This window comes from Bombyx mandarina, chromosome 08 (assembly GCF_030267445.1).
Source record: "Bombyx mandarina strain Sakado chromosome 08, ASM3026744v2".
In the NCBI taxonomy this organism is placed as follows: Eukaryota; Metazoa; Arthropoda; class Insecta; order Lepidoptera; family Bombycidae; genus Bombyx; species Bombyx mandarina.
This window is the reverse complement of record NC_143215.1, coordinates 10,317,562-10,345,490: the sequence shown is the minus strand read 5'-3', so window position 1 is coordinate 10,345,490 and position 27,929 is coordinate 10,317,562. Positions and strand designations below refer to the sequence as shown.

General features: G+C 35.6%; 3 protein-coding genes across 7 annotated transcripts; 2 read left to right on the top strand and 1 right to left on the bottom strand.

Moving 5' to 3' along the window:
* Positions 1–32: 32 nt before the first annotated feature.
* Positions 33–27,723, bottom strand: RhoGAP1A (Rho GTPase activating protein at 1A). Of its 4 annotated transcripts, none has more exons than XM_089729503.1 (21): positions 27,305–27,723; positions 24,422–24,665; positions 23,636–23,831; positions 21,265–21,421; positions 20,352–20,604; positions 19,132–19,261; positions 18,244–18,385; positions 12,864–12,980; positions 12,589–12,774; positions 11,658–11,855; positions 10,699–10,818; positions 10,495–10,617; positions 9,550–9,753; positions 8,355–8,564; positions 7,387–7,582; positions 5,978–6,171; positions 4,826–4,992; positions 3,921–4,060; positions 3,081–3,226; positions 1,696–1,820; positions 33–651 (listed from the first exon to the last, which is right to left on the bottom strand). In XM_089729503.1, the coding sequence occupies exons 1-21, from the start codon at positions 27,587–27,589 to the stop codon at positions 405–407; spliced, it is 3,780 nt and encodes a 1,259-aa protein (XP_089585629.1). In that variant the 5' UTR covers positions 27,590–27,723; the 3' UTR covers positions 33–404. The 4 variants fall into 4 exon arrangements, with proteins under 4 accessions (XP_089585629.1, XP_089585630.1, XP_089585631.1 ...); XM_089729504.1 differs by having other exon boundaries at positions 23,636–23,828; XM_089729505.1 differs by having other exon boundaries at positions 23,636–23,732.
* LOC114245410 (uncharacterized) lies at positions 13,090–15,983 on the top strand. Its single transcript, XM_028177569.2, has 5 exons — positions 13,090–13,294; positions 13,372–13,466; positions 13,550–15,260; positions 15,338–15,579; positions 15,859–15,983. Exons 1-4 carry the CDS (start codon positions 13,231–13,233, stop codon positions 15,562–15,564), a joined length of 2,097 nt encoding a protein of 698 aa, XP_028033370.2. The 5' UTR covers positions 13,090–13,230; the 3' UTR covers positions 15,565–15,579; positions 15,859–15,983.
* LOC149502551 (uncharacterized) lies at positions 16,482–18,067 on the top strand. Of its 2 annotated transcripts, XM_089729514.1 has the most exons (4): positions 16,482–16,703; positions 16,780–16,926; positions 17,074–17,313; positions 17,576–18,067. In XM_089729514.1, exons 1-3 carry the CDS (start codon positions 16,628–16,630, stop codon positions 17,292–17,294), a joined length of 444 nt encoding a protein of 147 aa, XP_089585640.1. In that variant the 5' UTR covers positions 16,482–16,627; the 3' UTR covers positions 17,295–17,313; positions 17,576–18,067. The 2 variants fall into 2 exon arrangements, with proteins under 2 accessions (XP_089585640.1, XP_089585639.1); XM_089729513.1 differs by having other exon boundaries at positions 16,780–17,313.
* Positions 27,724–27,929: the final 206 nt, after the last annotated feature.

The following is a 27,929-nucleotide window of genomic DNA, read 5'->3' as shown; positions in this document are numbered from 1 at the left end:
CCCCCCTGCCAGGGCATAAAGTATATTCTCATTTTTTTAATTTTTTTTTTACAGTAAAGACCTTTTCTTTCTCTTTCTTTTTATTTTGTTGACCCTACCATCTGTCAGTGCAGGTACATAGACGCCATTTTCGATTCGTTTCTTTATTGACGCGGCTTATACAACTAATCAGCCCACTGAGTTTCTTGCCGGATCTTCTAAGTGGGTTGCGTTTCCGATCCGGTGGTAGATACTGCGAAGCACTGCACTTGCTAGGGTCAGTGTTAGCAACACTCCGGTTTAAGCCGTGAGCTCACCTACTAGTTAAGGCGACGCTGATATAGCCTGTCAAGGCTATCAGCTTGGTAGGAAAAAAAAAAAACAAGTAATAGAGTCGCGTGGTAGATTGCGTGGTGAGCGGACGTTCAGTCGAGCACGTGGTGCGGCGCGCGGTGGTGCGAGGAGAGTTGCGCGGCGAGCTGGCGGTGCTGCAGCAGACAGTAGAGGATGCCGGCCTGCGCCATGGCGTCCACGGTGCCGGCCGCCAGCGGGTCGCTGCGCTGCTTGCCGCCCGCGCCGCCGCCGCCGCTCGCCGGCCGGAGCAGCGTGGGTCCGAACACCGTCGCCAGGTTGTGCAGCGACATCTTGTTCTCGCCTTCGTGCTGATTCACTCTGTGCGCGTTACGAATTCTTCAATTATTTATACACGTTTAATACGAAAATTAATATGATAGTACAGTAGATTGGGGGAACAGAGACTAGAGTTAGAATAGGGACGAATCTGGGAGGTCACAATACTTTTGTTGAGTTGTTAGATTTAACTTTGTTGAACTGAAAATGACTTTTATTTAGCACTAGCTGACCCGGCAGACTTCGTAGTGCCCCAATCGATAAATAAAACACCTAAACTTTTGTATAAAATAAACTTAAAATAAACAAAAGGAATCCGTCCGACGTAGGGCACATCAAAGGGAAAACAAAATTGTTATTTTTATTTAATTCCGAGCATTTTCATATTTATCTACCTTTTAAACCTTCTCTAGACTTCCACAAATAATTCAAGACCAAAATTAGCCAAATCGGTCCAGCCATTCTCGAGCTTTAGCGAGACTAACAAACCGCAATTCATTTTTATATAATATATAGATATAGATTTAAGAATATTAAATAGTTTAATTTAATCGTCAAAGTTTTGAAACTCATTAAGATATTAAAAAGTTAGTTACACCAATTAAAATTAAATACAATTAAAAAGTTAATAGGCCTAACAACTAAATAGTGCTAGCCCTATCGAAAAACTATTGTCGCCATACGTAACCTGATTCACCCCAAAGCCAAGGTGAATCGGGTCAAGCTAGGTTTTTCAGTTTGTGTTTATTTTGTAATGAACTATGTATAATAACGCATCCTATATAAAAATTTAAGCCTCCGGAAACCATTGAAAATTTGTCTTGGATTTGAAAAGGGTCCCGATTCCCCCCAATCTACAGTATGTACAATAAACATCATAACAATACTACCGAATAATGACATATTCAATATAATATTCATATAACAGATTCAAACAATTTAATAAGAATACTTAAAACCGTTTTTAAACCTTGTAAATTTTTATAAAGCTTTATCAATTTATATTCTAGGATAAATGAGAAGTGCGACATATTTACGTTCCTCTATGGTTTATCCTTACAGTTATAGTGTCATCGGAGTACTTACTTGACGAAGTGGTTCAGAAGGAAGTCGATGCAGTTTTTGTTCAGATCCGGTAACTGAGCATAGCATTTCAACAGGGCGTGACGTCTGGTGTGTGCTGGTCCAGAATCGACGGAAATTCCGACACCCTTTTAAAAAAACACACGATAATTTTATGAATCAATATTAATAATGTGAATTTTGTTTTTTAGTAAACAGCGTATCACTCGAACCGTTTTTAATTGTTAATATGTACATTGAAATATTATGAAGTGATGTTACAAAACGCGATAGGTCGAAATGGACTTAACTTGATAACCTTAACTTTACTTGATACCTACAAGCAGATATTCAACTTTGATTACAAATGTCGTCGTTGTAGCGGATCACATTTGCTCTCAAATCACCTAATATTGTGTCGCTAACCGGAGCCCATGCCATCACAAAGTGAACGCCGCCAACCAACTTGAGGCATGGGATTCTCAGTTGCATTGCTCTGCGGCATGATAGTGGTACCAAAACGTGCCTGCTCACAACACATTTTACGGCTTATTGGTGAGCGCAGTAGGTATACTTTATGCTGACACCGGACCGGTGAAATCATTTTACATAAAAGGTAGGGGAAAAAGTCTTTTCGCATTATAGTATGTATGAGCTTGTAATAAAATCTCTTTGGCTATACTAGGAATGCTTTAAAGATTTCTTCGCTACCTCATAGAACTGCCCTTTATGACAAGAGTTTTTTTAGTACGTCAACAAAAATATTTAATAAACTAACTAGTTATAAAATTTTTGAAGACAGTAGATTTGAGTCGTCTATTATCAAAGGTGGCAATCTGTGCATTTGAACAAAAAAATGTTATTGATATGTCAATACAGATTGATTTGAATATAATCGTCTCCTTTAAAGAATACGGTTCAAAACCTGCAATAAATAAAGGTTAATACTTAACCTGTTATTTATCTAAGATGTCGTTCAGAAGAGTTTTGTGACTGCCAATGGAATACAAAGTCAATAATTCGTTTTTCTGATTTACCAATAATTGTCCAAAAGTCACATTGCCGGCTTTGATAATAGTCGACTCATTTACAAGATTTTAAGCGAAAATTGCAAGTATTTTTATTAGATAAGGCTTACTATACTATGTCAGAATATTTAGACGAAAACATTAGATAATTTAGATGATAAAGTAGAATAGAGTGAAATAATTATAATTTAAGTTTAATATTTTTATGTAGATTATACTTACACCTAATAATTGTACGCTTTACTAGCAGGACATAGTGATATATTTATTAATATTAACCTATTAATCTTTGTTAATCTATGACCACAAATAATAATGAAATAAATAAACTAACTAATAATAATAAAATTAACGTGATAAATAATTTACTTGAACGTTTACCTGTACGGATCCCCAAGCTTTCAAAAGTTCAGGGTAAAGTGCATCCGTGAACAGGGCCTCGGGCAGTTCTCTTAGATACAACTTCAAAACTCCCGTCACGGAGTGTATGTCTACTTCTTTTAATAGCTGCTCTGCTTCGTAGGGATCTGTAGACAGTGAAACTTGTTCGTGTAATATGGATAAAATCAATTTATTTCATATGAAATTATGTGTTAAATTGATTTGATAAAAAATCAGTCAGACTGGTAACTTTTTTTGTTGTATTATAAGTAAAATGGAATAGATTTCTTTTTCTTTCTTTCGTGATGCCGAATGATTGTTGCTCACTATTGATATGTTTGTAGGTAAGGTGATAAATGTTTTTTTGATGGTAAATTTTTGGTAATAAGGATAATAATAATATAACTCTTTATTTAACATCACATGTACAGAGTAAGCTTAAAAAACATAATAGATGGTGACATAAATTGGGGCGGCCTTATCGCTAAAAGCGATCTCTTCCAGGCAACCTTGCAGGGAGAGGAATAAGCAAACTGGACGGTGCTATATCTTAATAAACTTACATAAAAATATATACTTATACATACACATGTGAAAAATAAATACAATAGGTATAAGATAAACTTACATATCATTAAATACAAATAAATACAAAAAAATATGCAAGTAAATACAAAAGAAGTAGCAACTTGTACAGTTATATCGTAGGAACCATATTATTGTGCAAGGTAGTGCGATTTTAATCTGAGCTTGAAAATTTCCGGCGAGGACGATTGTTTGATGCTTAAGGGTAGTGCATTCCATAAACGGAAGGATACATTCACATTAACGAATACTAACTAGTCTCGAAGCTCTTCTTCAGTCGGTTGAGATCCGATGCGCTCCCGGAGACGCGATAAACTCCCACTTCATGAAGGCCACGTCTTTCGACTTCCCGCACGCACGCGCTTATTATGAAAGGAATGTTGCGCTTTTCACGTCTGTTAAATAATATCATTTTATTATTGTTATTTTCTAATTGTTCGTTTCAACTTATAATCATGATCAGTGGACCTTTTTTTTATACCACAAGGGTCGTCCAGTTCACAGCACACCACATAAGTATATTCTCGAAATTTGAAAGTAATCAATAAAATTGAAAAGGAATTAAATATCTTGCAATTTAACTTTCCTGCTTTGTTAAAGTAAATTAAAACATTAATTACTTTTACATTGCTGAACCAATTTAAAAAAAAACAATTTTACTGGGGGTAGGACTTCTTGTGAGTCCGCGCGGGTAGGTAACACCGCCCTGCCTATTTCTGCCGTGAAGCAGTAATGAGTTTCAGCTTGAAAGGCTAGGGCAGCCGTTGTAACTATACTGAGATCTTGGAACTTATATCTCAAGGTGGGTGGCGCATTTACATTGTAGATGTCTATAGGTTCCAGTAACCACTTAACACCAGGCGGGCTGTGAGCTCGTCCACCCATCTAAGCAATAAAAAAAAACTGCGTTTACGTAGTTATTCCCAATCACTACATAATATAAAACAAAGTCGCTTTCTCTGTCCCTATATCCCTATGTATGCTTAAATCTTTAAAACTACGCAACGGATTTTGACGCAGTTTTTTTTAATAGATAGAGTGATTGAAGAGGAAGGTTTATATGTATAATAACATCCATTAAATAGTGGAGAAATCAATAATAAATTACAGTTTCTGACGTGAAGCGAGGGCGGGTCGCTAGTAAAATATATTTTACATACCTGGCAACATGCGCGATCTTAGCTCCGAAGAGTGCTCCCGGCTTGGCGTTGGGCACCCGGCGTGCGGACCGCTCGGGCGGCAGCAGGCGCACCCGCAGCGGCAGGTTCCCGCCGCCCAGCGACACCGTGCGACACACGCCGCCTTCTGTGACCCACTCGCGCGACACCTGCGCGGATAACGCAACCCGCTTTCAGACCTTTTACGTTTACCACATTCAAATAGCTGAAGATTTTTTCTGTTATGATATTTATTCCAAATTTTAAACTTATAATGGCTCTCCAGTAAAGTTGCAAAAACCGTACTTAAACCAAATAGCCTTTGACCCCTCGATATGATTTTATATTTATTTTAAATATATTTTTTGAACGTGCCTTTTTTTGGGTCTAACATGTCCATCTGTATTTGTTTTCTTTCATTTCATTTCGAAAGGTCCATTGCACAATCTGCGAGTTTTCAATTATACTTTTGCTACAGTTTTATAATAATACACTAGATAAATATATTTCTGCTGTACATACTGTATAAAGAACAGTTCTGTTAAAATATAGGCTAACATTGCTATTCCTTTTTTTTTATTGCTTAGTTGGGTGGACGAGCTCACAGCCCACCTAGTGTTAAGTGGTTACTGGAGCCCATAGACATCTACAACGTAAATGCGCAATCCACCTTGAGATATAAGTTTTAAGGTCTCAAGTATAGTTACAACGGCTGCTCCACCCTTCAAATCGAAGCGCATTACTGCTTCACGGCAGAAATAAGCAAAGCGGTGGTACCTACCCGCGCGGACTCACAAGAGGTCCTACCACCAGTAATTAAGCAAATTATAATTTTGCGGGTTTAATTTTTATTACACGATGTTATTCCTTCACTGTGGAAGTCAATCGTGAACAACGTGAATCGTGTTAAGTACATATTTCATTAGAAAAATGGGTACCCGGCTGCAAGATTCGAACACCGGTGCATCGCTTGCTACGAATGCACTGGACGTCTTATCCTTTAGGTCACGACGACCATGTGTGTGTGTGTGTGTGTGTGGTGTGTGTGTGTGTGTGGTGTGTGTGTGTGTGTGGTGTGTGTGTGTGTTGGGGGGGGGGTGTTTGTAGTGTGTGTATGTGTATAGTACTATCGTAACACTGATGACACGAGCTAACCTTGATAGTGCATTTTCCTCGAAGGACTGGTCGCACCGCATCTTCATATAACAACAGCCGTAAGTTCTGTGACCCTTCTAGGTCTAAAGTGAAGCTCTCGTTCCATCTAGGCTGAGAGCTTCTGCATACTAACTTCGATTTTGCCTTGCGGAAGTAGTGTCCGTATGAATCGACCTCCACAACTATGTAATAGTCTGTAAGATGAAAAATAAACTTATTATTCTGTGTTTTATTGCATGAAGTGACTGACGGATGCGTAGATGTATTGTTCCAGTATTTAGATCAAGTCATCAATATAAGACTACAACCAAGCGTACCAAAAAACAAAACGCATTTTTTTTCCTAAAAAAAAAACTATTGCGTAAATTGATAAAACGCCTAAAATTATCGTATCGACTTGGCCACCGAGCAATGCGACTATAAACGAGCGACAACTTTTTGTCATGAAACGCGTACGTAACAACATGTTCAAGAATGACTTCCACGTTGAATAATAAAAATTGTGACAAAAATCAAACTTGACTATTGTAATTACTAAACAATTGAGACATACAACTAAATCTCAAAATGGGGAGGGGGGGTTTCATGTCTATCGGCTCCGGTCATCACTTAACACCAGATCACCCGTGACCTCGATCACCTGTATATATAATAAAATATATAGTTTTAGAAAATTTATTAGCATGTAGGGAGTAACGAAAGCTCGATCTGTATTACTTTTTTTTTTGGAACGAAGTTCCTTATGGGTCGATGCGGAGGGGTACCTTCACCGGGAAAAAACGTCCGTAACGTAAGATTTTTTTAGTAATGCACACAGTGTACGACTTAACTTTGTATTAACGTACAAAAAATAACATTTTTTTATCATTCATTGACCACGATCTCAGAGCGTTCGTTTGCGCAATACACTAACTCTTATGCGAAACCTCCAGTTTTCTTTTATTTATACCTCGAATAGAACTTAAAATAAATATTTTTATAATAAGGAACTTCGTTCCTATCCGGTGTCCCACGACACCACGCATCTTTTTTTTTATATTAAGACACCCGTCATCACAGGGCGTTTCTGTTTCCCCTAACATAGGTCAGTCTTTTTACATGTGGTTCGTATTTAGTTTTTAACTTGTATCCTATCCACTCCACTCTACTCCTTCTTTGGAAGATCCTAATTATGGCCTACTCTTGTTTATTATATCTTTATTAATATTTTATTACGTAATATTTATTATAATTAAATTATTGATATTTTATTATCTACTAACAATATTTCGTCTTATTCTAATAAACCCCACCTGTCTTATATATTTGATTATTAATTTATGTTCATTCTTACCATACCCTTATTTTCGCTTACTATTTTACTAACCTACGTTATCTATGTTACTTTACAGAACGTAATCACAACGCACCTGCCGCGGTGTCCAGCGGTGACGTCATGCCCCCTATATGTAACTGCAAATCGCCGAGCAGCAAGGAGTCGTCACGGCCGCTGCGCAGTAAATACGAGCCCATGTCCGTCTGTAGGTAGCTGCGGCACGCCGTCACCCAGGCTTGCAACTCGAGCATGGATATACTGTTAGAGCCCGCTGGTGGGGCTGAAGAAGCCTAAAATAATTAAATAATAATGTTTTATTTCTCACAAATGAAGCCCTTATAACTAAAGTAAACGGGAGGATATCCGGTCATCGTTCTCGTCGAACCCGTCGCTTGACACGAAGGGCTCGGCGAGTAAATTAACTCCCACTGCCACAGCCCACTGAGTTTCTCGCCGAATCTTCTCGGTGGGTCGCGTTTCTGATCAGGTGGTTGATTCAGCGAAGCACGGCTCTTGCTAGTGTTCGTGTTAGCAACAACGTCAGGTTTGAGTCCCATGAGCTCACTTACTCGCTCGGTTACGCTCACGTAGCCTCTCAAGACTATCAGCTTAGGTAGGTAAAGGGTGGATTTTATGCAAGTGCGTTATATAATAATCAGTTTTTAGCTAGTCACTGTTGATTAGTTAACGAACAAAATATATATACATATATATATGTAAGAACGGAATGAAGCGATATGGATGAATGACAGACATGGAGCATGACTGAGTGAGAGAGATAGATGTCGTGTTAGGAAGTAAGAAAGATGGCGAATGAATGCGAGACACCGAGTTTTATTTGATAAGCGACAGGAGAATAATTTCCGGTCGCGACGACGCTCAGACGCATTGTAAGCCGTTACTTATAATAAGACGAAATAAAGCATCGAGTTTTTGTGAAGTAATCGAGCGTTTCACTGGCCCACCCCGAATTTAAAATCCCACATATATATTTAGAGCATTAAAGAGTTTTAATGAAGGCAACAATTATTTTTTTTAATAATAATTTAAACATATACGAACCTGTAGGGCATGTATAGAGTCAATCCACTGCGTGCGCTCATATTCAGAGCTGAGGAAGAATATGTGTTGTCTCTGTAGGATGGCGGCCCCGGGAGCACGGGCCCCTACCCTGAACACCAGGTTGGGGGACGCTAGCACCAACTGCCCCTCCAGTTCTGCTAGTTTCTTGCGTTGTTTCTCCGCCGCGCCTCTACTTCCCAGTCTTATTTTCTAATAAAAAAATATTAACATAATTAATATGTAAAAAAAGTCTTGTTCCTTTCTTTAATTTAAATTATGTCACGCATGCGCTGTCGACATGGAACGTGCAGGAACATCCGCGCATGTGTTGTAAAATCTAAACGGCAGCCTTGACAGAGAAACAATATGACATTTCGTAAAATTTTAATAAAATTAATTTCTATTTAGATAACTACAAGATTATAAAGTAAACTTTAAATGTCGTTTCTTTGTTATTTCAGGTTAGTGTTAGTGTTATAGTGTAATAAACTATATAAGAAGCTTATTAATCTTATAAATATATAAGATTGATAAATGGTTATGAAATTGAAATGTTTTTATAATTTTGAGCACAATAAGTAATTATGGCTACCTTCCATTATATTTTTATTATTATAAAAAAACACTATGAACATATCAAAGTAGTAATGAAAACGATATTATAATATATTAGCGACGTTTGAGGTTTATTTGTTACGCAGTTTTATAACCGGCTACTTGTCTATTAGTGTATTTCTAACAACACTCATATCTTAAGTGTGTATTTTTTTTAAAGTAGTAGTTGTAACTGTAAGTAATATGAAACAAAAAAAAAACGGTGCGCGTGCATCTTGGTTCACGTGAATGAAGTGAAACTTCTTTTTCGATGTGTAGTATTGTGATTTTCTTCATTTTTCATCCTTAAATCAGATTACTCTTGTAATAGCGAATGCTGTGTATAAGTGATGCGACCTCTTCAACATTTATATTATATATATTTTAAATTATATATATATTTGAAATACTAAAATATAGGACGTTACTCGTTCCTAACGCCTGTAACAGGTATACTACCCGCATGGGTTCGAGTGCCAAGCATCTTTTTCTATTCCATTGTAGCGTTAAACGTTTAACGCAACCTTATTGGGAGTCGAATTAGAAGTTGCACTTCAAAAAACAAAAAAAAAAATGTTTTTTTTTTTTTTAATTAAATTACCTTGTCATCGGTGGCAGCCCGTTCTTCCGCGAGTATTTGGTCCCGTACAGTGGAGGCTTGCGACTTGAGCGCCACTATGTTAGCGGGCGAGGTCTCGCGGGCCTCCACCGCGCCGGCTCCCGCGCTGTCCTCGTCTACGACCACGATGTCGGGGAGCGGGATGAACCATTTCAACTCGAATGTGAACTTATCGCGGCCGGACGCCTGCGAAACAAAAACGATAGCCACGTAAAACGAAATTCTAAATTTAAAATTTTACCGAATGAGTCGTGCTGTCTGTACGTTTGGCACACGTCATGTCTCTTAGAGACAACTTACCAAAACTAATCCAAAAAAAGTATATGACAAAAATAAATAACGGTAAAATAAAGGTTCCTGACAGCACAGGACAGGGAGCATGGAGCAGAGAAGAATAAGAAAGGTTATTTCATTACACATTTAAACCTCAAGAAACAAAACTTTAAATTAACCAAACAAAATAATTCACGGAACTTCGCTACTCGCGTTCCCGCCAAAAAGTCCTTGTATTCAGATTTTCCTGCCACATCCATTTGAAAAAAAAGGACAGGAATATAATGTTTTATGATGAAGGTGGGTAGTAAACAAGCTCACAGCCCACCTGATACTAAGTAGCTACTGAAGCTCATGGAGATCACAGCGGGTATTTCGCCATCCACCTATTGCTTGATGTCTCACTTAATTGTATGATGTATGGATCGCGACAGAAATAAGGCTTGATACATCTACGTCATCTGTGCTTACAATACGCCCTACCAATAGTATTTAGGCAAATTTATAAGTTTTGGAAATTTGATCTTTGCCAGTCCTTCGTTGTGGAAGTCGTTGTCCAACACGCAGTAAGTACATATTCTCTAGCTGATCAGGGTGCTAATTTCACTAGCAATTAATCAGCTTTTTTAAATCCAATTAATATTTAAAACTGACCTTGTATTTGGCACATGCTATGACATCGTTGAACAGAAACAAATGTCTTAATTTTCTGTGACCATCTGACAGTTCGACAATAAATGAATTCTTGACCAGTCTTCTCTGCGCTCTATCTGCATTCTGTAAAAGTAAAGGGTATAGTTAAAACGATAAACGGTTATTATGAGTGCTTCATAAATGAATGGTCTCCTAGTTACTTACAGGGAACATGGATTTAGTCTGTATGATATTGAATTCGTCTAGGAAATGCTGTGTCATGTTCAGAGCATCCGTCAACATGGCATGATCAGGGTGACTTGCTGGCGTGTATTTTATAAGATCCTAAAACAATATTTTTTTTCAAATAGGTAAATACTTATGTTAATATATTAACTTAAAATAACATTCGCTTTTTTTATTCGATAAGATTTTATTTTGCTGTACATCTATTTGTCTCTAACATTATTGTTCCGCTTCTGAACGTCAAAATGTCAGCGAGCGACGTCCGCCATGACACCAATTCTCTTTCAGATCCAGCCGCCAAGAACGCATCAATTTTATATTTCTCTTAGATTAAGTCATTAATTTTTTATATACATATAAGTACAATATATATCTCAGACCAATAAATACAGTCCACGCTCAATTAACACAGCATTTGTGGTTCCGATATCGGGAAGCGAACCAGAGCCTCCTGGGTGAGAGCCAGGTATCCAGGTATCAGCTACTAGACCATATCGGAATGTCACTATACGTTGTAATTTACATTTACAGTGGACTGTAAATCTATAGGTCGCTGGTTCAAATCTGGCTCGAAGGACCATATGTTGCGTTGTGGTAATTAAGCGCGGACTGTATTTATTGTTTTTAGATATTTATTGTATTTTTATATGAAAAATTATAGACTTTATATAAGAGAAATATAAAATTGATGCGTTGGTTTTGGCGGCTGCATTTGAAAGAGAATTGGTGTCATGACGGACGTCGCTCGCTGACATTTTGACGTTTAGAAACTGAACATTATACAAATGGAAATATCATTAAAATTTTAGAAATATTATTTACTGGTGAAACGTGCTCGAAGGATCATCCTACATATTTCGGAAGCAGTGATGCGTCCCGAGGTTCGTGTAGTGCTCACGAATCCATTCACACGAATACTTATAGTATGCAATACGTACGTGTAGAACGAGCGCGTTTTTTTGCACCCTAGCAACGGGCTTGTGCAGCAGGTCGTCGAGCGACATCGGCTGCCCGTGACAGGAGATCTGCTTCGTGAGGTGCGCGAAGTTCTGTGACGTGGCGCAGCGTCGCCGCACCGCGTCCGTCGCTCGACCGTAGTTGTGCAGAAATGCACCGTACACGTTTATGTTTTCCGCCTGTATTTATTTAAGCAATATAACATTTGAACTAGTAAAATACGATAGAACTACTACTACTACTGCGTTGGCGTTATGACCCCGATCTTGGCCTCCGATCGTATGTGATCGGGGGTCTTGGTCTCGGGTCGATCATAGAACACGAGCTTCGATTTTTTCTACTTTGTATTAGTAGCCAAAAACATAATTATAGTAGACGAGAACAAGTTAACCGCGAATATAAAATCGTTATCAATGGTGATAATTTTCCGTCTTTTTTTATAGACTCTGTAGGCAGACGAGTGTACGGTCCGCCTGATGGTATGTGTTTACCGTCGCTTATGGATATCAGCAATGCCAGAGGCATAGCCAAGTCTGCCTGCCGCTAAGTACTCTCAGCACGCATCGTTTTTAAAAAGAACAAAGGCCATTCAATATGTTTACTGTGCCCTTTACAATTATTATGTTATGTACTCAACTCGGTAGTAATTAGCACTATCGTCCTGCATTTTCGAAGCCGCAAAGCTATCATGTTTTTGCCATTCCATGGAGTTTCCACTATATTTAATTACAAAGACTGCAGAGAAGCTGTCATAGAAATTTATTTTAGAACCAATAAGGCGGGAGCCTATAAAATAGCAATATAGGTTGTATAGCTTAGATTTGTAGTCGTAATAAAATAAAATTAGTCTGTATACAGTTTTTGTTAAAATTAATAGCTCCAAAAACTTATGTAAAATAATATGAAACTCACCATCTTCTTAAAATGGGTCCCTACAGATAGAGGCTCTTCCCAACTGGCCACAGCCGCTTTTAAGCCTTCAAGAAAACTTTTATGTAACTCATGAAGCTCTGCTATTTTGTAAAATATCGTATTAAATTCCTCTTCCGTTATAACTGGTTGTGACGTAGACAATGTCGCTTTTATAGCGTTCATGTACTGTAATCAAACATACAATTTAGATGTATTTTTTTTTTGGACAGTGTTACACAGTAAAGTGGCAGACATAAAAATTATAAACGAACTACCTTTTCCATGACGTAGAGACATTCCACATAAACAGTTTCGCTTTCAATAATACTTGTGATGATACAACGGTGCATCGTAAGACGTTCCGCTTCAGCATTGTTACTGATATTGGATTCCTGATAGAAATAAAATAGTAATAGTATTTAGTAGCATCGTGCGCGCGCACACACACACACAATCATACATTACATAACATGAAAATACAAAACCACGTAACATTTTAAAAAGGATTTAAACAAACGTTGTTAAACAAAAGGCACATAAAGGGTTTGTTTTGAAACACAATTCGGATCTAAAATCATTTTGTAAACGATAAAACCAGCGCGACTTTACGAACCTATTTCATTTATCGGCCACGCAAGAGTCATGAGGCTCCTGATATTTTTTGTTAGCGCTGTGCTTGCGGGAATATGTAAATGTGAATCAGATAGTAAGTAATAAAAACTAGTATCGTAAAATTTCTTATAGTCATGATTGAATGTTCTAAATGATCATTTTGAATTTTAGGTTTGGAAGTCAACGACATCGAAGCAAGTCCATTTTACGATACCATAATTTTTAGTGACATAGCAGACATAATGAATGAATTAGAAAATAACGTGGTAAGTACCTTCTACGGCCTTACATTTATAAACGTCTGTGGTATCTGTAAAGTATTAAGATAAATATACATTCTATCTTTCAGAATGTACCAGCGGATGTTAGCAGAGATAATGAGAGTGAAGGAGACGATAACATTGAGAACTTACTCTCCGAATATTACAAATACTTAGAAAGAGCTCATAAACAACAAAGGGCATACGAAAATTACAAATCTAAAAATGAAATAGCATTTGTTCCTCAACAAAGACAAGTAAAAGCAAAAGCTTCAGTCAAATCTGGCGCTTACAGTTCTAATTATGACCACCCGAAGTACTACAGACACCCTTATTCACAGCACGGGTCTTTCAGTTTATTTTGGCCGTCCAACCAAAATGGTAATTACGTACCGAATCTTCAACGCATATCAAAATCAGATGTATCTGCATACCACGATTACGGAATGCAAAACAAAAAGTCACCGTCAAACGAGTTCAAACCGATTTATGACTGGATACAATCTCAATGTTACTGCAAAATGAATAAAGTTCCATGCGAGTGTGATTGCAAACATTGTCTAAATCCTATACAATATGTTCCTGGAATGGGCCTTAGTAACGAAAAAACTAATACAGTTATTTCCAGTAAATTGTATGGAAAGAGTAATAAAGACGAAACTGCAAATGTATTCAAAGATGCTATTAATCTCAAAATAAAAGTCACCTTGTCGTTACAGAACTTGTCACAAATTTTATATAATAGAAATAGTACTAAACAGTTACAGGACGAATCTTCGGAAAGCGGCAAGATAAGCATTCCATTAACTTATTTAGATTTTCCAATGCCTTTGAATATGTTTGCTAATCAGAAAAATATGGATTCCGGTGCATCGCATAAAATCACAGTTCACAAAAAGAAAAAATCCCGATTTAATAATAATAAAAAGCACAAGAAGAAAATGATAACGGTACACAAAATTTTAATACAACCACATCAATTATTTGACGATCATAAAATAGAAAATGAAAATGTAACTGAGAGGAAAATTGAAAGTACACAAAACATTACTGAAAAAAATTATTTCATAGCAGACAAAATGCCCAATAATACAAAAATGCATACGGATGAAAGTATTTCTTTGCTGATAAATATAACTAACAACGAAGATGAGAATGCAACAGAAGTGACACATGCAATTCCAAACAGCATCGAGACTGAAAATACCGTTAAGATTACCAACATAAACAACAGTACACCAAAACCTTCGACCACGCGTCTAAAACGAAGTTTACTGTTAAGCAACTCAACAACAGCAGATTTAATATTATCAAATAATCAAACAATAAATGAAATGAAAGCAGTTAAGGAAAATAATAACGCGACTTCAATAAAACTTGATAAAAAGATTTTTAAACATAAAAAAGCCGATAAATGGGCATTTGTCGATGAGGAACTGTTACATTGGCCCGACAACCAAAAGAAATCGACAGAAAATAATACTAGAGATCTAACGGCTATAATTTTAGAAAGGGAGAAAAATAAAACAAGAATTAGTATAAGCAAAGACACTATAAGACGTAATCACACAAAAGCATTAGAACAAGCTATATTTGGCGAAGTCGACTGGAACGATATCGATATTGTAGCTCCAGCATTTCTATCGTTCGTAGGAAAATATTTAAGCGGTGCATTAACATTCTGTTCTACAAAAATATGTCATTCAATGAAATGTGGAAATAAAATTTGTTTTCATAGGATTTGCAAACCAGAAGAAAGATTAAATAACAAAGGTCATTGTGTAGGATCGAATAGTACAGGTACGAGTATGTGCTATTTTTAAGTATCAATTATTAAACGATCAGCAACGAATGATAATGCATATTTATTTTCACAGATAGCATCACGTCACTGGAATCGATTATGGATTTACCTTCAAATATTGGTTTTGAAATAGTGGACATTTTGCAAGATAGAATGTTAGGAAAACTATTTGGAAAAGCAACATTATGCATAGCGAAAAAATGCATAACATTCTGGACTGCTAAAAAAATATTCATAAAATTTAAATGTTTAAACAAAGAACTTGATTCCGCGAGCCATTGTAAAAAACAAAGCAACTGAACGATATGTGATAAGGTGCGGGTTTACAAAATAAATCGACAAGCATAAACATTCGAAACAGCTTTGTTTAAAATTCTAAATGCCTTTACTAAGCTCTGATAAGGAATGTGTTTGTAATGTTCTTCATCGCAACTTGATTCCAAATTCCCTTTAAAAATGATGATTGTTAATTTTTTTTTCTTTTCCCTTTATTTATTACTTCAAATTTCAAGTACGAAACTAAAACATACAGTAAGTTTTATTTTATATCACTAGTGATCAATTATTTCGAATAATTGTTTTTTTTTTCTCAAGAATGTTCAAGAATATTTCTACAACCCTTGGAGTAAAATCAATGACAATACGAAAATTTTGAACTTCAAAAATAATGGAGAACTGACCGAAAGACACCTAAGAAAGGACCATGTTGTAAATCTAAGAAATAAAGTGATTACTCCATTCCGTGATGTTATAAAAGAAAATTATACAAGTAAATGGAACGCTACCAGAATAATACACAAAGTTCGTGATTTTATGAAATCTACATACACTGAACTAAAACCTGCTGCACAAAAAATTTTGACTTATTGTGATGAATCAATGCAAACGTGTAGATTTTTAGTGTGTCCAAATGTTAAAAAGTCTTGTATTGTGTGTGAAGTTAACGTTAATAGCGGTTCAGACTCTAATTCTACTGTATGTATAAAATATTTTACCGGTTTTCTAATAACTCAAAAAGTTGAAGCATTGAGTAATGGTGCACTTGAATTTCGTATACTTTAAACGAAATAAATTTTATTAAATATAATTGCTATTTAATTGTTTAAAAAAAATCTCCTCATAACATTTCTTCACTACTATTATTTCGACATTCAGTTCCCCATTAATAAAACTAACTACATCACAAATATAAAATATCCATAAGCGGTTTGCACCGAAAGCTCGTTAGGTAAACATTCCCGAGAAAAGCTTATCTCCAGACAGATAGGACACAAGGCGGAGACGCTCATATAAAAGGTGAGGTGGAACTCTGCAAACATTTATTCCCGTTAAGTTCTCGTGGCATTCATACCTGCACCGCAAGATGATCGGTAATAAACTCTTGGGAGTTCTCTTGTTGTGCTTAGTGCACGATTGTCTAAGCAAACCGACGACTGAACGTAAGTTACATTCTTTAAACCTTTCTAAAGCATTTTGCACAAAATTTATCACTAATCCATCTAACATCGCTTGCAGATGACCCGTTTCGGGGTCGTGGGATCGGGTCGACTATATGGGGATGGATAACTTACCCGTTCACATGGTGGAGTTCAGGTGAACCGGAATTAGCTCCGGGTAGCGATCAATTACTCGCTATAGGACCAGACAACATTATAGAAATCGGTAAACATAACGTTACAATATGGTGCAATGATCAAACTTGCACAACTATGAAATGCGACAGGATCAGTTGCAGAAACGTTACCTGTAATATTTATGACACCGACATTACCGGAGAGTGTAGAGAATACAATACAATAACGCCCGCAGATACGTCGAGACCTACAGAGCTTAACACTAAGCCAGAAAACGATCTGTCAACGTTGAAGCCTACAACAACAATAATAATATCGACCCTACAAACATCGCCTGGGCCAATTGCTAGTGGACTTGAAGAAGTTAATTCCACGGTCGAAGAACGACCCTTAGAATTGGAAGCTGTTTTATCGTCTACAGTTATGGGAACCGATAATTTGGGCAGTAAAGATTAACAGCGCTGCAACTGATCAAGTAAGTAAACATATTTTTTCTTGCTTGGGGCTTTATTTATTTCAGGCCAATTTAACAAGAACTAACACTATCCTCATAAAATTTTATTTGTTTATTAGTAAGATATCATAACATGAACTATTGTATTTATGGCTTTTTTTATTACTTACTGCTTGGAACCTAGTTAAGGTAGCTTCACAGACCGTGTAGGCGAGCTAACGGAGCTAACAAAAAAGGGGCTATGGATGTGAATAATTGAATCTTATATTATTATTATTTTTAGATTCCAAAATTTCTTTATCGAGATCTTTATTTTTCAATCGAATGGATACAATGATTTATAACTATCTCAACGGACTACTGGAAGACTACGCAACAGAACTTATGAACAGACTGATTGACAATTTGAAATTAGAAGCAACATGTATAGCTGGAGAATGTTACTACAGAAACTGCGATGGAAGAGATTGCAAAATTCAGTACTGCAAGTACAAATTGCTGACAAACGACCATGAATGTTATTCAAATAAGTCAGACCTCTTCAAATTGGACCTAATCACAAATAACATATTTCATATTAATAATGATATAAATACCGAAAATAATGAAATAGAACTTTTCAATAAAATTCGGAATAAATAATGAATGTTTATGATTAATATAAAGTTTTCGCGTTTATCATTCAATTAAACTAATTTTAATTTTATCGTATAGCTTAAAATCAGATATTTAATAATTATGTAACTTACTAAAACAATAAATGAATTAACTGAAACACCGCGTATTTTGCTTTATTTCAAGGAAAAAAAACCCTTGTCACAAACAAACAATGTAATATTGAAATAAATGAATCAGCGTCTATGAGATACGAATAAGACATAAATATAATTTAAATAAGGTATCACCGCTTAACCATAGATAATAAATATTGTCAAACGCAACAAAACTTACCTGGGTTTGTAATTTCCTTAATGATGGAGGTGTTGCATTGGTTTCATTATCAGATGATATCGTTCTGAGTAGAAGAGGAGTATCACTTGAATCAGCCATATCTGTCACTCCCTCAGACATTTCTGCAGCATCAGCTGCTTGCCTTAAGGAGCAAATGATTTTAATTTAGTAAAACACGAATTCACCCTGTTTTCTAATTGAAATGAATCGAAACAAGCCGTCTCAAAATTCCAACATAAATGGATTTTTATACTGCGATTGTATGTATCTATTCCTTATCCCTTTGACTGCCATGTAGGTCACCGGTGCCCTACGTGGCGCTCCGAAGTAATTATGTCGATTTCTGTTACTTATTATTATATACCACATTAACTTTTATTACTACGATCAAAGCTACTAATCTTGACAGTATAATATATTAGGGTATATTTCTGGTAAAAGTGTCGTCGCAAGAGGGTTACAAGAGAGTAAGTCGTCGTGGCCTAAAGGAGAAGACGTTCGGTGCATTCGTATTTAGCGATGCATCGGAGTTCGAATCCCACAGGCGGGTACCGATTTTTCTCAATAAATGTTCACAATTGACTTAATATAAGGAATAACATCGTGTAATAAAAATTAAACCTGCAAAATTATAAGCCTAATTACTGGTGGTACTCTTGTGAGTCAGCACGGGTAGGTACCACCACCGCCTATTTCTGTCGTGAAGCAGTATGTAATGCGTTTCGGTTTGACGGGTGGGGAAGCCGTTGTAACTATACTGAGACCTTACAACTGTATGTATGTCTATGGGCTTCAGTAACCACTTAACACCAGGTGGGCTGTGAGCTCGTCCACCCATGTAAGCAATAAAAAAAATAAAAAAGTCGGTTCAAAGAATAGGACACTTACTGTATAAAATAATGTATGTTAACGTAGTTGGGTGCGATGGTGCAGGTCGGTGAGTCGAGGCGCGGCGCGGGCGGCGCGGACGGCGTCGGCTGCGAGCTCGGTCCTTCCTCCGCACTCGACCCGGTGCCGCCTGCCCGACAAAAAATACTATGACTATTATAAAACTGTCGTAGTACTTAGGACTTATCTTTTTTTCTTTTTCTCCTACCTATTCTAGTAACCTCGAGGGGTTATTCTAGGTCGCGGGGCTTAAACCTGACGTTGTTGCTAACAAGAGCCCTAACAAGAGCCGTGCTTCGCAGATTCTACCATCGGATCGGAAACGCGACCCACTGAGAAGATCCGGCGAGAAACTCGCCGAGCCCTTCGTCGTAAGCGACGGGTTCGACGAGAACGATGACCGGAAGTACTGACTACGCCCGACGTTGCTTGACTTCGTTGATCGGACGAGAACCGGCGTTTTCAACGTTGGCCTTAAGCAGGCGATTGAAAATGCATTTCTATATAACACAATCTAAGATAATCATAATGCGATTCAGAACAGTAATACCGCCATTTATCGATTTTTTAACCAAGAGACTAAGAGGTAAAACAAAAAAAATCGATTTCGACCCAGTAGTTTATGCGTGATGCAGGTCCAACGGTAGTTTTGTGATTTAATTTATACTATTTATTGTTGTAGTATTCATTTATTGTTACTTGTTGACATTTGAAGAACTTACATTGCATATTTTGCTAAGTAGGTAATCATGCAGCAATAAACTATGTACGGCAATAACATATTACTGTTTTAGTTCTAGATCTTAACCCAAAAACTACTGGACGTTTCCTCGGGGTAAAATCTTGTGGTCTTAAAACCCCTATTTAAACCAATACACGGTGAGCTCCTACTTGGTGTGAATTTATATTATGTTTTATTTTTATTTTCAAATTTAATGTGAATGGAGCCGTGCCATGGAATTGTTACTTCAAAAATGAAATTCGACAAAATCTATTAATTAAATATATATAACAATATATTGGGGAAGTGCAAGGGTTATTTAACATACAGGTATTCTCTCTCTCTCTCTCTCTCTCATTTACTAGCTATTCACCCTCATGGTGGTGGTGTTAGCTTTATATACAAAAGTATTACGTGTATGGAAGTGTTTTAAAAATCAGATCAATCAATAAATCTTTTTAGTTCGTTTACCAGAATGAATAAAATTAATTTAATTGACCTGCTTGTATGTACACGTATTCTCCATCGTTGGCGTCGGTGGGCACTTGATCGTAATATGGTTCATCTTCAGCAATGGGGACGGATGCGGGTATACTTTCCAAGGATAGCGGGGCGGATTTGTCCGCATCCGTTCCTTCGGGCAAATCAGGAGTCGTCGATGTCACCTCTTCGTCGATAGACCTCGGGGTTGCGGCGCCACCAGAACGTTTACGTTCCGATGATAATGAATTGATTGATTCATAACTTTTTACCTTAAAATAAAAATAAAAATGAGTCAGAATATTTTGCAATATACTAATTAATTTATAATTTAGATTAATCGAAAAACATGGTTATATATTTAAAGTAAATGTGCATATATTATTTCTTCTCGAAAATGGCCTCGGAATGTAATTAAGTATATAATCATATTATAATCGAGCACGATTTAGGCAGTTAGTGTTAGCCAGCGGTTTTGCTGTGCCCCTGACATTGCTGACGTCCATGAGTGACGGATACCACCAACACGTGGGTCGTATGTTGGTCTGCTTACATGGACAATAAATAAAAAACAGGAATAAATTTAAAAGTACATATGGGATATAAATTTGCATTCCAAATTATACCCTACTAATTATCGTTACAGTTGTATAATATTCCATATTATGTCACCTCGACTAGTTTTAGCTTGAAGGTAAATGTTAAAATATCGCGAAAGTGTCATAAATCGACCGTGAACAAGCCGAATGTATCGATTATTCACGGGCATTTAGTTCTTTTACAGAGTATCTAGTATATTGAGAATACTTTTCTCATCATAGTGAAATGAGAAATGAAAACACCTAAAGTTCTGTGGAACAAAAAAAATTTAGTTATACGACATTGACGTATTGGATGTTGAAAGGTAGTTGTAGGAGAAAAAATAATTTTACCCTTTCGCTAATTGATGGTGTCGATGCTCGACTTGCAATAGACTCCCGGGATTCCGCGTTGCGTATTTTCCGGCCGAGTGATGAGGGCGGACTGTCGTCAACCCCAGCAGACTCTGGCAGTGAAACTCCACGTTTGCTGAACACTTTCGGTGGAGGTCTATTAAATAAAATTTATTAGTTTCCTTTACCGTTTCCTTATTGGTATATGTAGAATAGGATTAAATTTACAAATAAAAGTATAAGTAAAATAAAAATAAATTTGATTAAAGTGGAACCATTTCATATTGATGTTCTTCATTTTGTTCTTTATCTAGCACACGTGCCAGCAAACAACGTTGTAACAGTTTTACGAGTCACGGATTGCCTGACGTCAACCCTTCATGGGATAGCAAATCGGGGCAAATCAAGATAAGGAGTTAGCGGGAGGATTGGGTTCAAATAGTATAAGCTAAAAAGATCACGATTGTTGGAAATGGAGAAAATATTGGTTAATCGAGAGCGCCAAGGTCACATACAATAATGATTTAATTAATAGTTGGACAGACTATTAAACTAGTCTATTATCATATAAGATTTAGTCAGCTACGCAATTGTTTGTATAAACTTGTGCATTTCATTGATAATTTTGATAATTAATACGGCTTACAAAGCGTGGATGATATTGTTGATCAAATTCACTCTGGTATCTAGCTCAAAAAATTATGACTTTCGTTTAAATCTTATTATATTAATCAATCGATGATGTTGCATGTCGCAAAGCCGTAATTTCTAAATTACGGAATAGCTACAAAAATCTCTTGAATTCAGGTATACTTTTACGCAAAAAAAAAAAAAAGAATTAGTATGCTTTATTAATACGAAATAAAACTGCCATTGTGGTTTGGGTTTCTCGTGATGAGTCAGCAAGTGAGTCAGGATATATTTTTATTCATAGATAACGAATTGACGTTTCTCACTAAAGGCACACTTGAATGGTTCAAGCCTGGTTTCCTTATGTACCCAGGTACAAAGAATAAATTAAAACACGACATAGTTTATATTGAATTGGCAATTTTTTAATCATAAAACTATAAATTGGATTACTATCTATTATCAAAAGATAATATTTATCAGTTAATGAATAAACGCCGATTGAAATACATGAAAATTGTCCAAAATACAAATATACTATTATGAATTATTGATATAAATAAAATTTGAATGCTAATAGAAAATAAATGTACTTCAGATCAGTTAGAAAATTTAATTATTTTTGTAATAATCCTGCTAAACTTTTAAGGAAACAAAAGTGATAATTTTGACATATTGATATAAAAACTTTAAAAGTCTGTGGCATTGCCTCATCATAAACTGCATTCGGAACCATACAAAACATAAAAGTAAATAGATGTGGTCAATTTTGTAGTTTGCCCAACCTAAAAGTTAATCGCATACTTGTATGACGCATCACGCAGTAAACTTCACGTTGGAACAGCGTATACTTTTTAAACCAGAATGCGTTAATGCTTCGCGGCAGAAATAGGCACAGTAATGTGAGCTTAAAATTCGACTTACTAGATTATATATATATGTGTATGTATATGTATTTGTGTATATATATATATTTCAATCTTTAGGTACACCGCCTGTAATTTGTTTCCTAAAGTGATTTTTGTCCACTTGATGGCCTGGAAGAGATCGCTTTTAGCGATAAGACCGCCCTTTGTACTTTTTTGTATTTAAAGTTTTGCATATTTGCTTTGTGTACAATAAAGCAAACCTATAGGGTGTATCCCACTGGTATACATTTCATTGTCGTCATTGTTATCACTTACTACTTTTAGTAGTATACAGCGGCTAACCGGCACTGGTATAGCTGATGTAAATGAGCAACTATGACTGCGTACCATTAGGTAGGCTGTATGGACGTCTATTTACAATAGCTATCTAATATATAAAATTCTCGTGTCACAATGTTCGTTCCCATACTCCTCCGAAACCGCTTGACCGATTCTCATGAATTTTTTTATGCATATTCAGTAAGCCTGAGAATCGGCTACTATCTATTTTTCATACCCCTAAGTGATTAGGGTTGTCCACCCCTAACATATTTTTTGTTATAATGAGGTATTATGTGGTTGAATGAGGTTTTGTTATTTTTATTATATATTCCCTCATCGTTCACAGCACTACATACCTCTTTCACTCATTTACCACATCCTTACACACTTACAATAAGTTAGTTTTTTTTTCTACACTAGAAATTCCCTAGAAATCTTATATATGGCAAAACAATGTTTGCCGGGTCAGCTAGTAAATAAATAAAATTATATACGTAGTACTGATTTCAATACTGCTTTCCTTTTTTTTACTATATCGACAAAACACTTACTTAGGTGGTACTTTTTTCTTGGCGACAGAAACAGGATCTACGGGACTACTCTCTGAAGACTGGGGCGATTCTTCCGATTTCTTAGATGCATTTTCTGCTAATTTCAGACCATTTACTTCGATGACGGTTACGAAATCACCAGTTTGTGACGTTGGACGGTTTTTACTTTGACTATGACTTGTTTGATCTACAGCTACTGTAATGTATTATAATAGGTTTGTTAACCAGTACTTTGCAATTTAAATTTATCTATTAATTATTTAAGTTTAACTATCTTTGTTAATATTTCACCAATAGATACTGTCCAACAGTCAACAAATGGACGTATGTAGTTTAGCAGTAAGGCTTCAATCCACAATAATACCAAAAATAACGTTTATACAAATACAAGATCAATATACAAATCGATATTGAGACGTATTTGAATGTAATTAATTACTTAAAAACACTAACACTTATGAAATGAGAAATGAGTGACTGTTACAGAAAATAACTGCGTGAATCGACAGTGATACTGACCGTTGCGTGACCGAGCATCCATTTTTTGTTCACTGTCGATAAACAATAGATTATAGTGGTTGAATCGCTAATGCAGCAACTGGATATCGACAATTAACAAGACAGTATAAACGATAGACTGTTATCATTTAATCAATAAACACAATTATTTTATGTAACAACCACCCATCGCTACTCTGAATTTGTAAAGTATATAGTGAAATGTAATTTAACGTGGATACCTTTCTGCTAAACTTTGATTAATATTTCTAATCTAAAAAATCTTACCTTTGTCTTGATTATTTTCAGTTCTGTGTACAATCTCACTATTACATCGTCGACGAGCCGCTTCGGTTGCTACGAGGTTTGACGATAGTTCATTAATGCACTGATTGACTGAACTTCTCTCAGCGATGTGCATTTGTTTATTTCTAAGCTGCACCTCCTCACAAATGACTTCCTCAATAGAATTGTCATTATTACTATTTAAGCTCAAATCGCTTTTTTTCAATAACGAATCAGTTTTTGAAACCTGAAGACAAATTAACGCGTTTCAATGAGTCGCTTGCGCCATAACGATTCGAAGCGTTGCGCTTGATAGCGCCAACTTAACATTAATAAGACAAAACGCTATCAATTTAACTTTGATTAGATGTATGAAACCATGACTTAATAATTACTCACGTATACTCACACTCATGACACACATGTCACAGACGCAAGTTGTGATTAAAACTTTTTCGTTACGAGATTTATAACGTGTGCGTGTCATGAAATTTTACTTATTGCGTAGATAAGCTATAAGTGAAGGGAGTTGGAATATCATCAGTCGATTTTTTTTAACGTTATTGAAATCAGGAGAGTTTAATTTTGATCATAACATACAATATGCACTCTATCAAATGAAACTAAGTACACTACAGCATAATAATGATTTGGAACCTCTGGGTATATAGAAAATTTGATTAGTGTCGTATTTATGAATATGTGTCCCTTGAAAAGTGCTCTGAAGTTTGTATGATATTATCTTTTTTATTTGTTCCTGAAAGAAGTGAATGAGCTCACGGACGACTTGGTCGTAGGTGACTACCAGGAGATACAGACATCAAAACGTAAATGTCGCCCGCCTAAGATTTGAGTTCTATGAGTTAATTAAGTAGTATAATTATTATTGCATTTCTGCGGGTTTGATTTTAATTGCATGGTGTTATTATTTCTTTATCGTTCAAGTCACTCGTGAACATGAGTTAAGTATGTATTACATTAGAAGTGTTGGTACCCGTCTATGGAGTTTGAACATCAGCATAATCGCATCGTGTGATATGAGTACACTGAACATCTTATCCCTTAGGCTGCGATGACTTTATATTAATCATTTTACACAAGGTTCAGATATCCTTACTACCTTAAACCACTGTATTTGTTCAACGATTTCTCTAATTTGAATTTTTTGTCTCAAGAAGCCCGTCTCAGTGCATGCGCTTCTTTAAAAATTACACTTTGTTAGTCACTGAGCTAGGTATAAAATAACAGTTACTACAATTACTCAAAGCAATTAGAATGGCTGAGCACAACAGTTGTTTTCACACGCTTCACAAAGCAAGCAGCTTGGTCAACAATACATATTAATTGATTAACAGTAAGGTGCTGCTTACATTATCATAATTTAAATATTGATAAATCATTCATGAATTAATGCATGACACAATGTAGGTTTTATAACATGTCTATTAATTTGGGAATAGATTTTTTTTTAAATATATTATACTTTAGTATTGGGTTTCAAAATGTTATTTTTTATTGACATTGTAGACAGTGGCCCACTTGATGATATGTGTTCGTCATCCCTCATGAAAATCTCCAATGAGAAAGGCAAAACTATACTGTATGATATTGCAAATTTTCAATGAATGTTAATATTAAGAATGATTTATTTTATGTAACAAAAAACAACTGCCTTTACACAAATATGGTTTATTTCTTTGCTGAACGTTTGCAAAGACACATTGTTTTTGTTTAGCAGTATGCAATTTTAACGCAGTCTGATTTTTTGTTCAATTTCTTAATTTATTTGATTTTAAATACTATATATTAATAGAACCAATAGTATTATACATACTATATAGAATTACATAATAGAATTTACTACATTATAGTATTGTGACTTTTTTAATTTTTTTAAGATATTAGGATAAAATAATATACTCAATGTTACTACCACAACAGAGATAAACCTGAAGATACTAACATGTATTGAAATCCATTAGAAGGCTTCACAATGCCAAAGAGTAAGAGATACCACATAAAGACATGAATATAAATAATAAATAATCACAAACAAATTAACTGCAGTGATCTGCCCCAAAACTAGGACTCTGTGTACATAAATATTCTAAAAATCATTACTAATCAGGTAAAAACAACCTCTTGAACATTCAAAGTGGTGAGTTTCATTAAAAATATAATACCTACCTATGACAAAAGTAGGTTAATCAACACTTCCTAATTATTATTGACTATTTGGGAGTAAACAAAACTATAATTATTATGTGAAATTAGTATTAATTGAAATGATTCATGTGTGTTGTTATACTTTAAGTATGACATAGTTAAGTTGTCAAGTATTTTCAATTATTCTGTATATTTTAGTTCTTTTGTACATATTTTGACTTGGTCAATAAAATCCCATACATTAAATCCTTAATTATACTTCTAAAAAGTAACTATTGGTAGTGTTTGTTCTTTAAATTGAATATTTGACCACTTTTTCAAAAAAATTCAAAAAACTTTTACTGTTTAATTTATAATAAATCTTATGCAATATATTAAAATGAAAATAAAAATCAGAGTAGTCATGCTAGCTGTGATAATTGAGGTCAAAATTTGAATAAAACAAGCAATGTTATTTACTGAGCTTGACCCAAGCAATTCTCTATTTTATTATTACATAAGAAGGCATCTTACATTTATGATTTAACGATTCACTATTTATTTCATGTTCTTGTATAAATTTTGGTAAATAATTTAGGAAAATTTTGTGGTGTTGATACAATAGTGATTAATTGAGTACTTAATTCAATGCAATAAAGAAAGCATTACGAATTACTAAACAAAAACATTTTTTTTTAAAAGTCTGCTTTGATGATCCTTAAAATATCACCTATTAATTACCTGCTTTATTTCGGAAACCTTATCATCGAGTTCGTTCACGTCAGACCCCGAGGGCGGAGTCGTTTTGTTATCCTGTGATGCAGCCTTATGTTTCTCGACATCTGATAAAAGTGTCTCTAAGTATTCAACGTAAAATTCTTCTTTTTCTAATTCCTCCCTTAAAATAGCAACTTTCTGTTTGTGTTTAGCTAGATTAGCCCTGACATCTTCCTCCCAGGCCGCTGGCAAAGCGCTTTCTGGAAAACGTTGGACCCAAACACGTTGAAAATCCCCGTATACACTCATCTCTCACAAAACGTTTTCATGACAACATAGCATTATGAAAAAAATATAACTTTAACAATCTTATTTTCAGTATAAAAATATCTACAAAACTTCGTAATCGCAACACTAAATCCACAAATCACCACAGAGTACTATACATTTTCAGACACCATAGATTAAACATAATAGGTGACAGAGACATTGACACCGTAAACTGTTTTTATTTAATGGAGATCAGATAAATACATTTAACTGATTAATTAATCAATCTTATAGATATTTTGATCTAGTCTCAAGAGCTTTCGTGAGTGTGCTAACGAGCAGCTTCCCCTTATCTGTTAGATTTTCTTCGAAGACCATT

Bases quoted from the DNA above. Each gene is read 5' to 3' on its own strand.
- LOC114245410 (XM_028177569.2), top strand. From the start codon at position 13,231: ATGAGGCTCCTGATATTTTTTGTTAGCGCTGTGCTTGCGGGAATATGT. The intron at 13,295-13,371 runs GTAAGTAATAAA...TTTGAATTTTAG, and splicing joins ATGTAAATGTGAATCAGATA to GTTTGGAAGTCAACGACATC. The intron at 13,467-13,549 runs GTAAGTACCTTC...TCTATCTTTCAG, and splicing joins ATGAATTAGAAAATAACGTG to AATGTACCAGCGGATGTTAG.
- RhoGAP1A (XM_089729503.1), bottom strand. From the start codon at position 27,589: ATGAGTGTATACGGGGATTTTCAACGTGTTTGGGTCCAACGTTTTCCA. The intron at 11,856-12,588 runs GTGAGTTTCATA...AAATAAATACAG, and splicing joins GGACCCATTTTAAGAAGATG to GCGGAAAACATAAACGTGTA. The intron at 4,061-4,825 runs GTATGTAAAATA...ATTATTTAACAG, and splicing joins AAGATCGCGCATGTTGCCAG to ACGTGAAAAGCGCAACATTC.
- LOC149502551 (XM_089729513.1), top strand. From the start codon at position 16,628: ATGATCGGTAATAAACTCTTGGGAGTTCTCTTGTTGTGCTTAGTGCAC. The intron at 16,704-16,779 runs GTAAGTTACATT...CATCGCTTGCAG, and splicing joins AAGCAAACCGACGACTGAAC to ATGACCCGTTTCGGGGTCGT.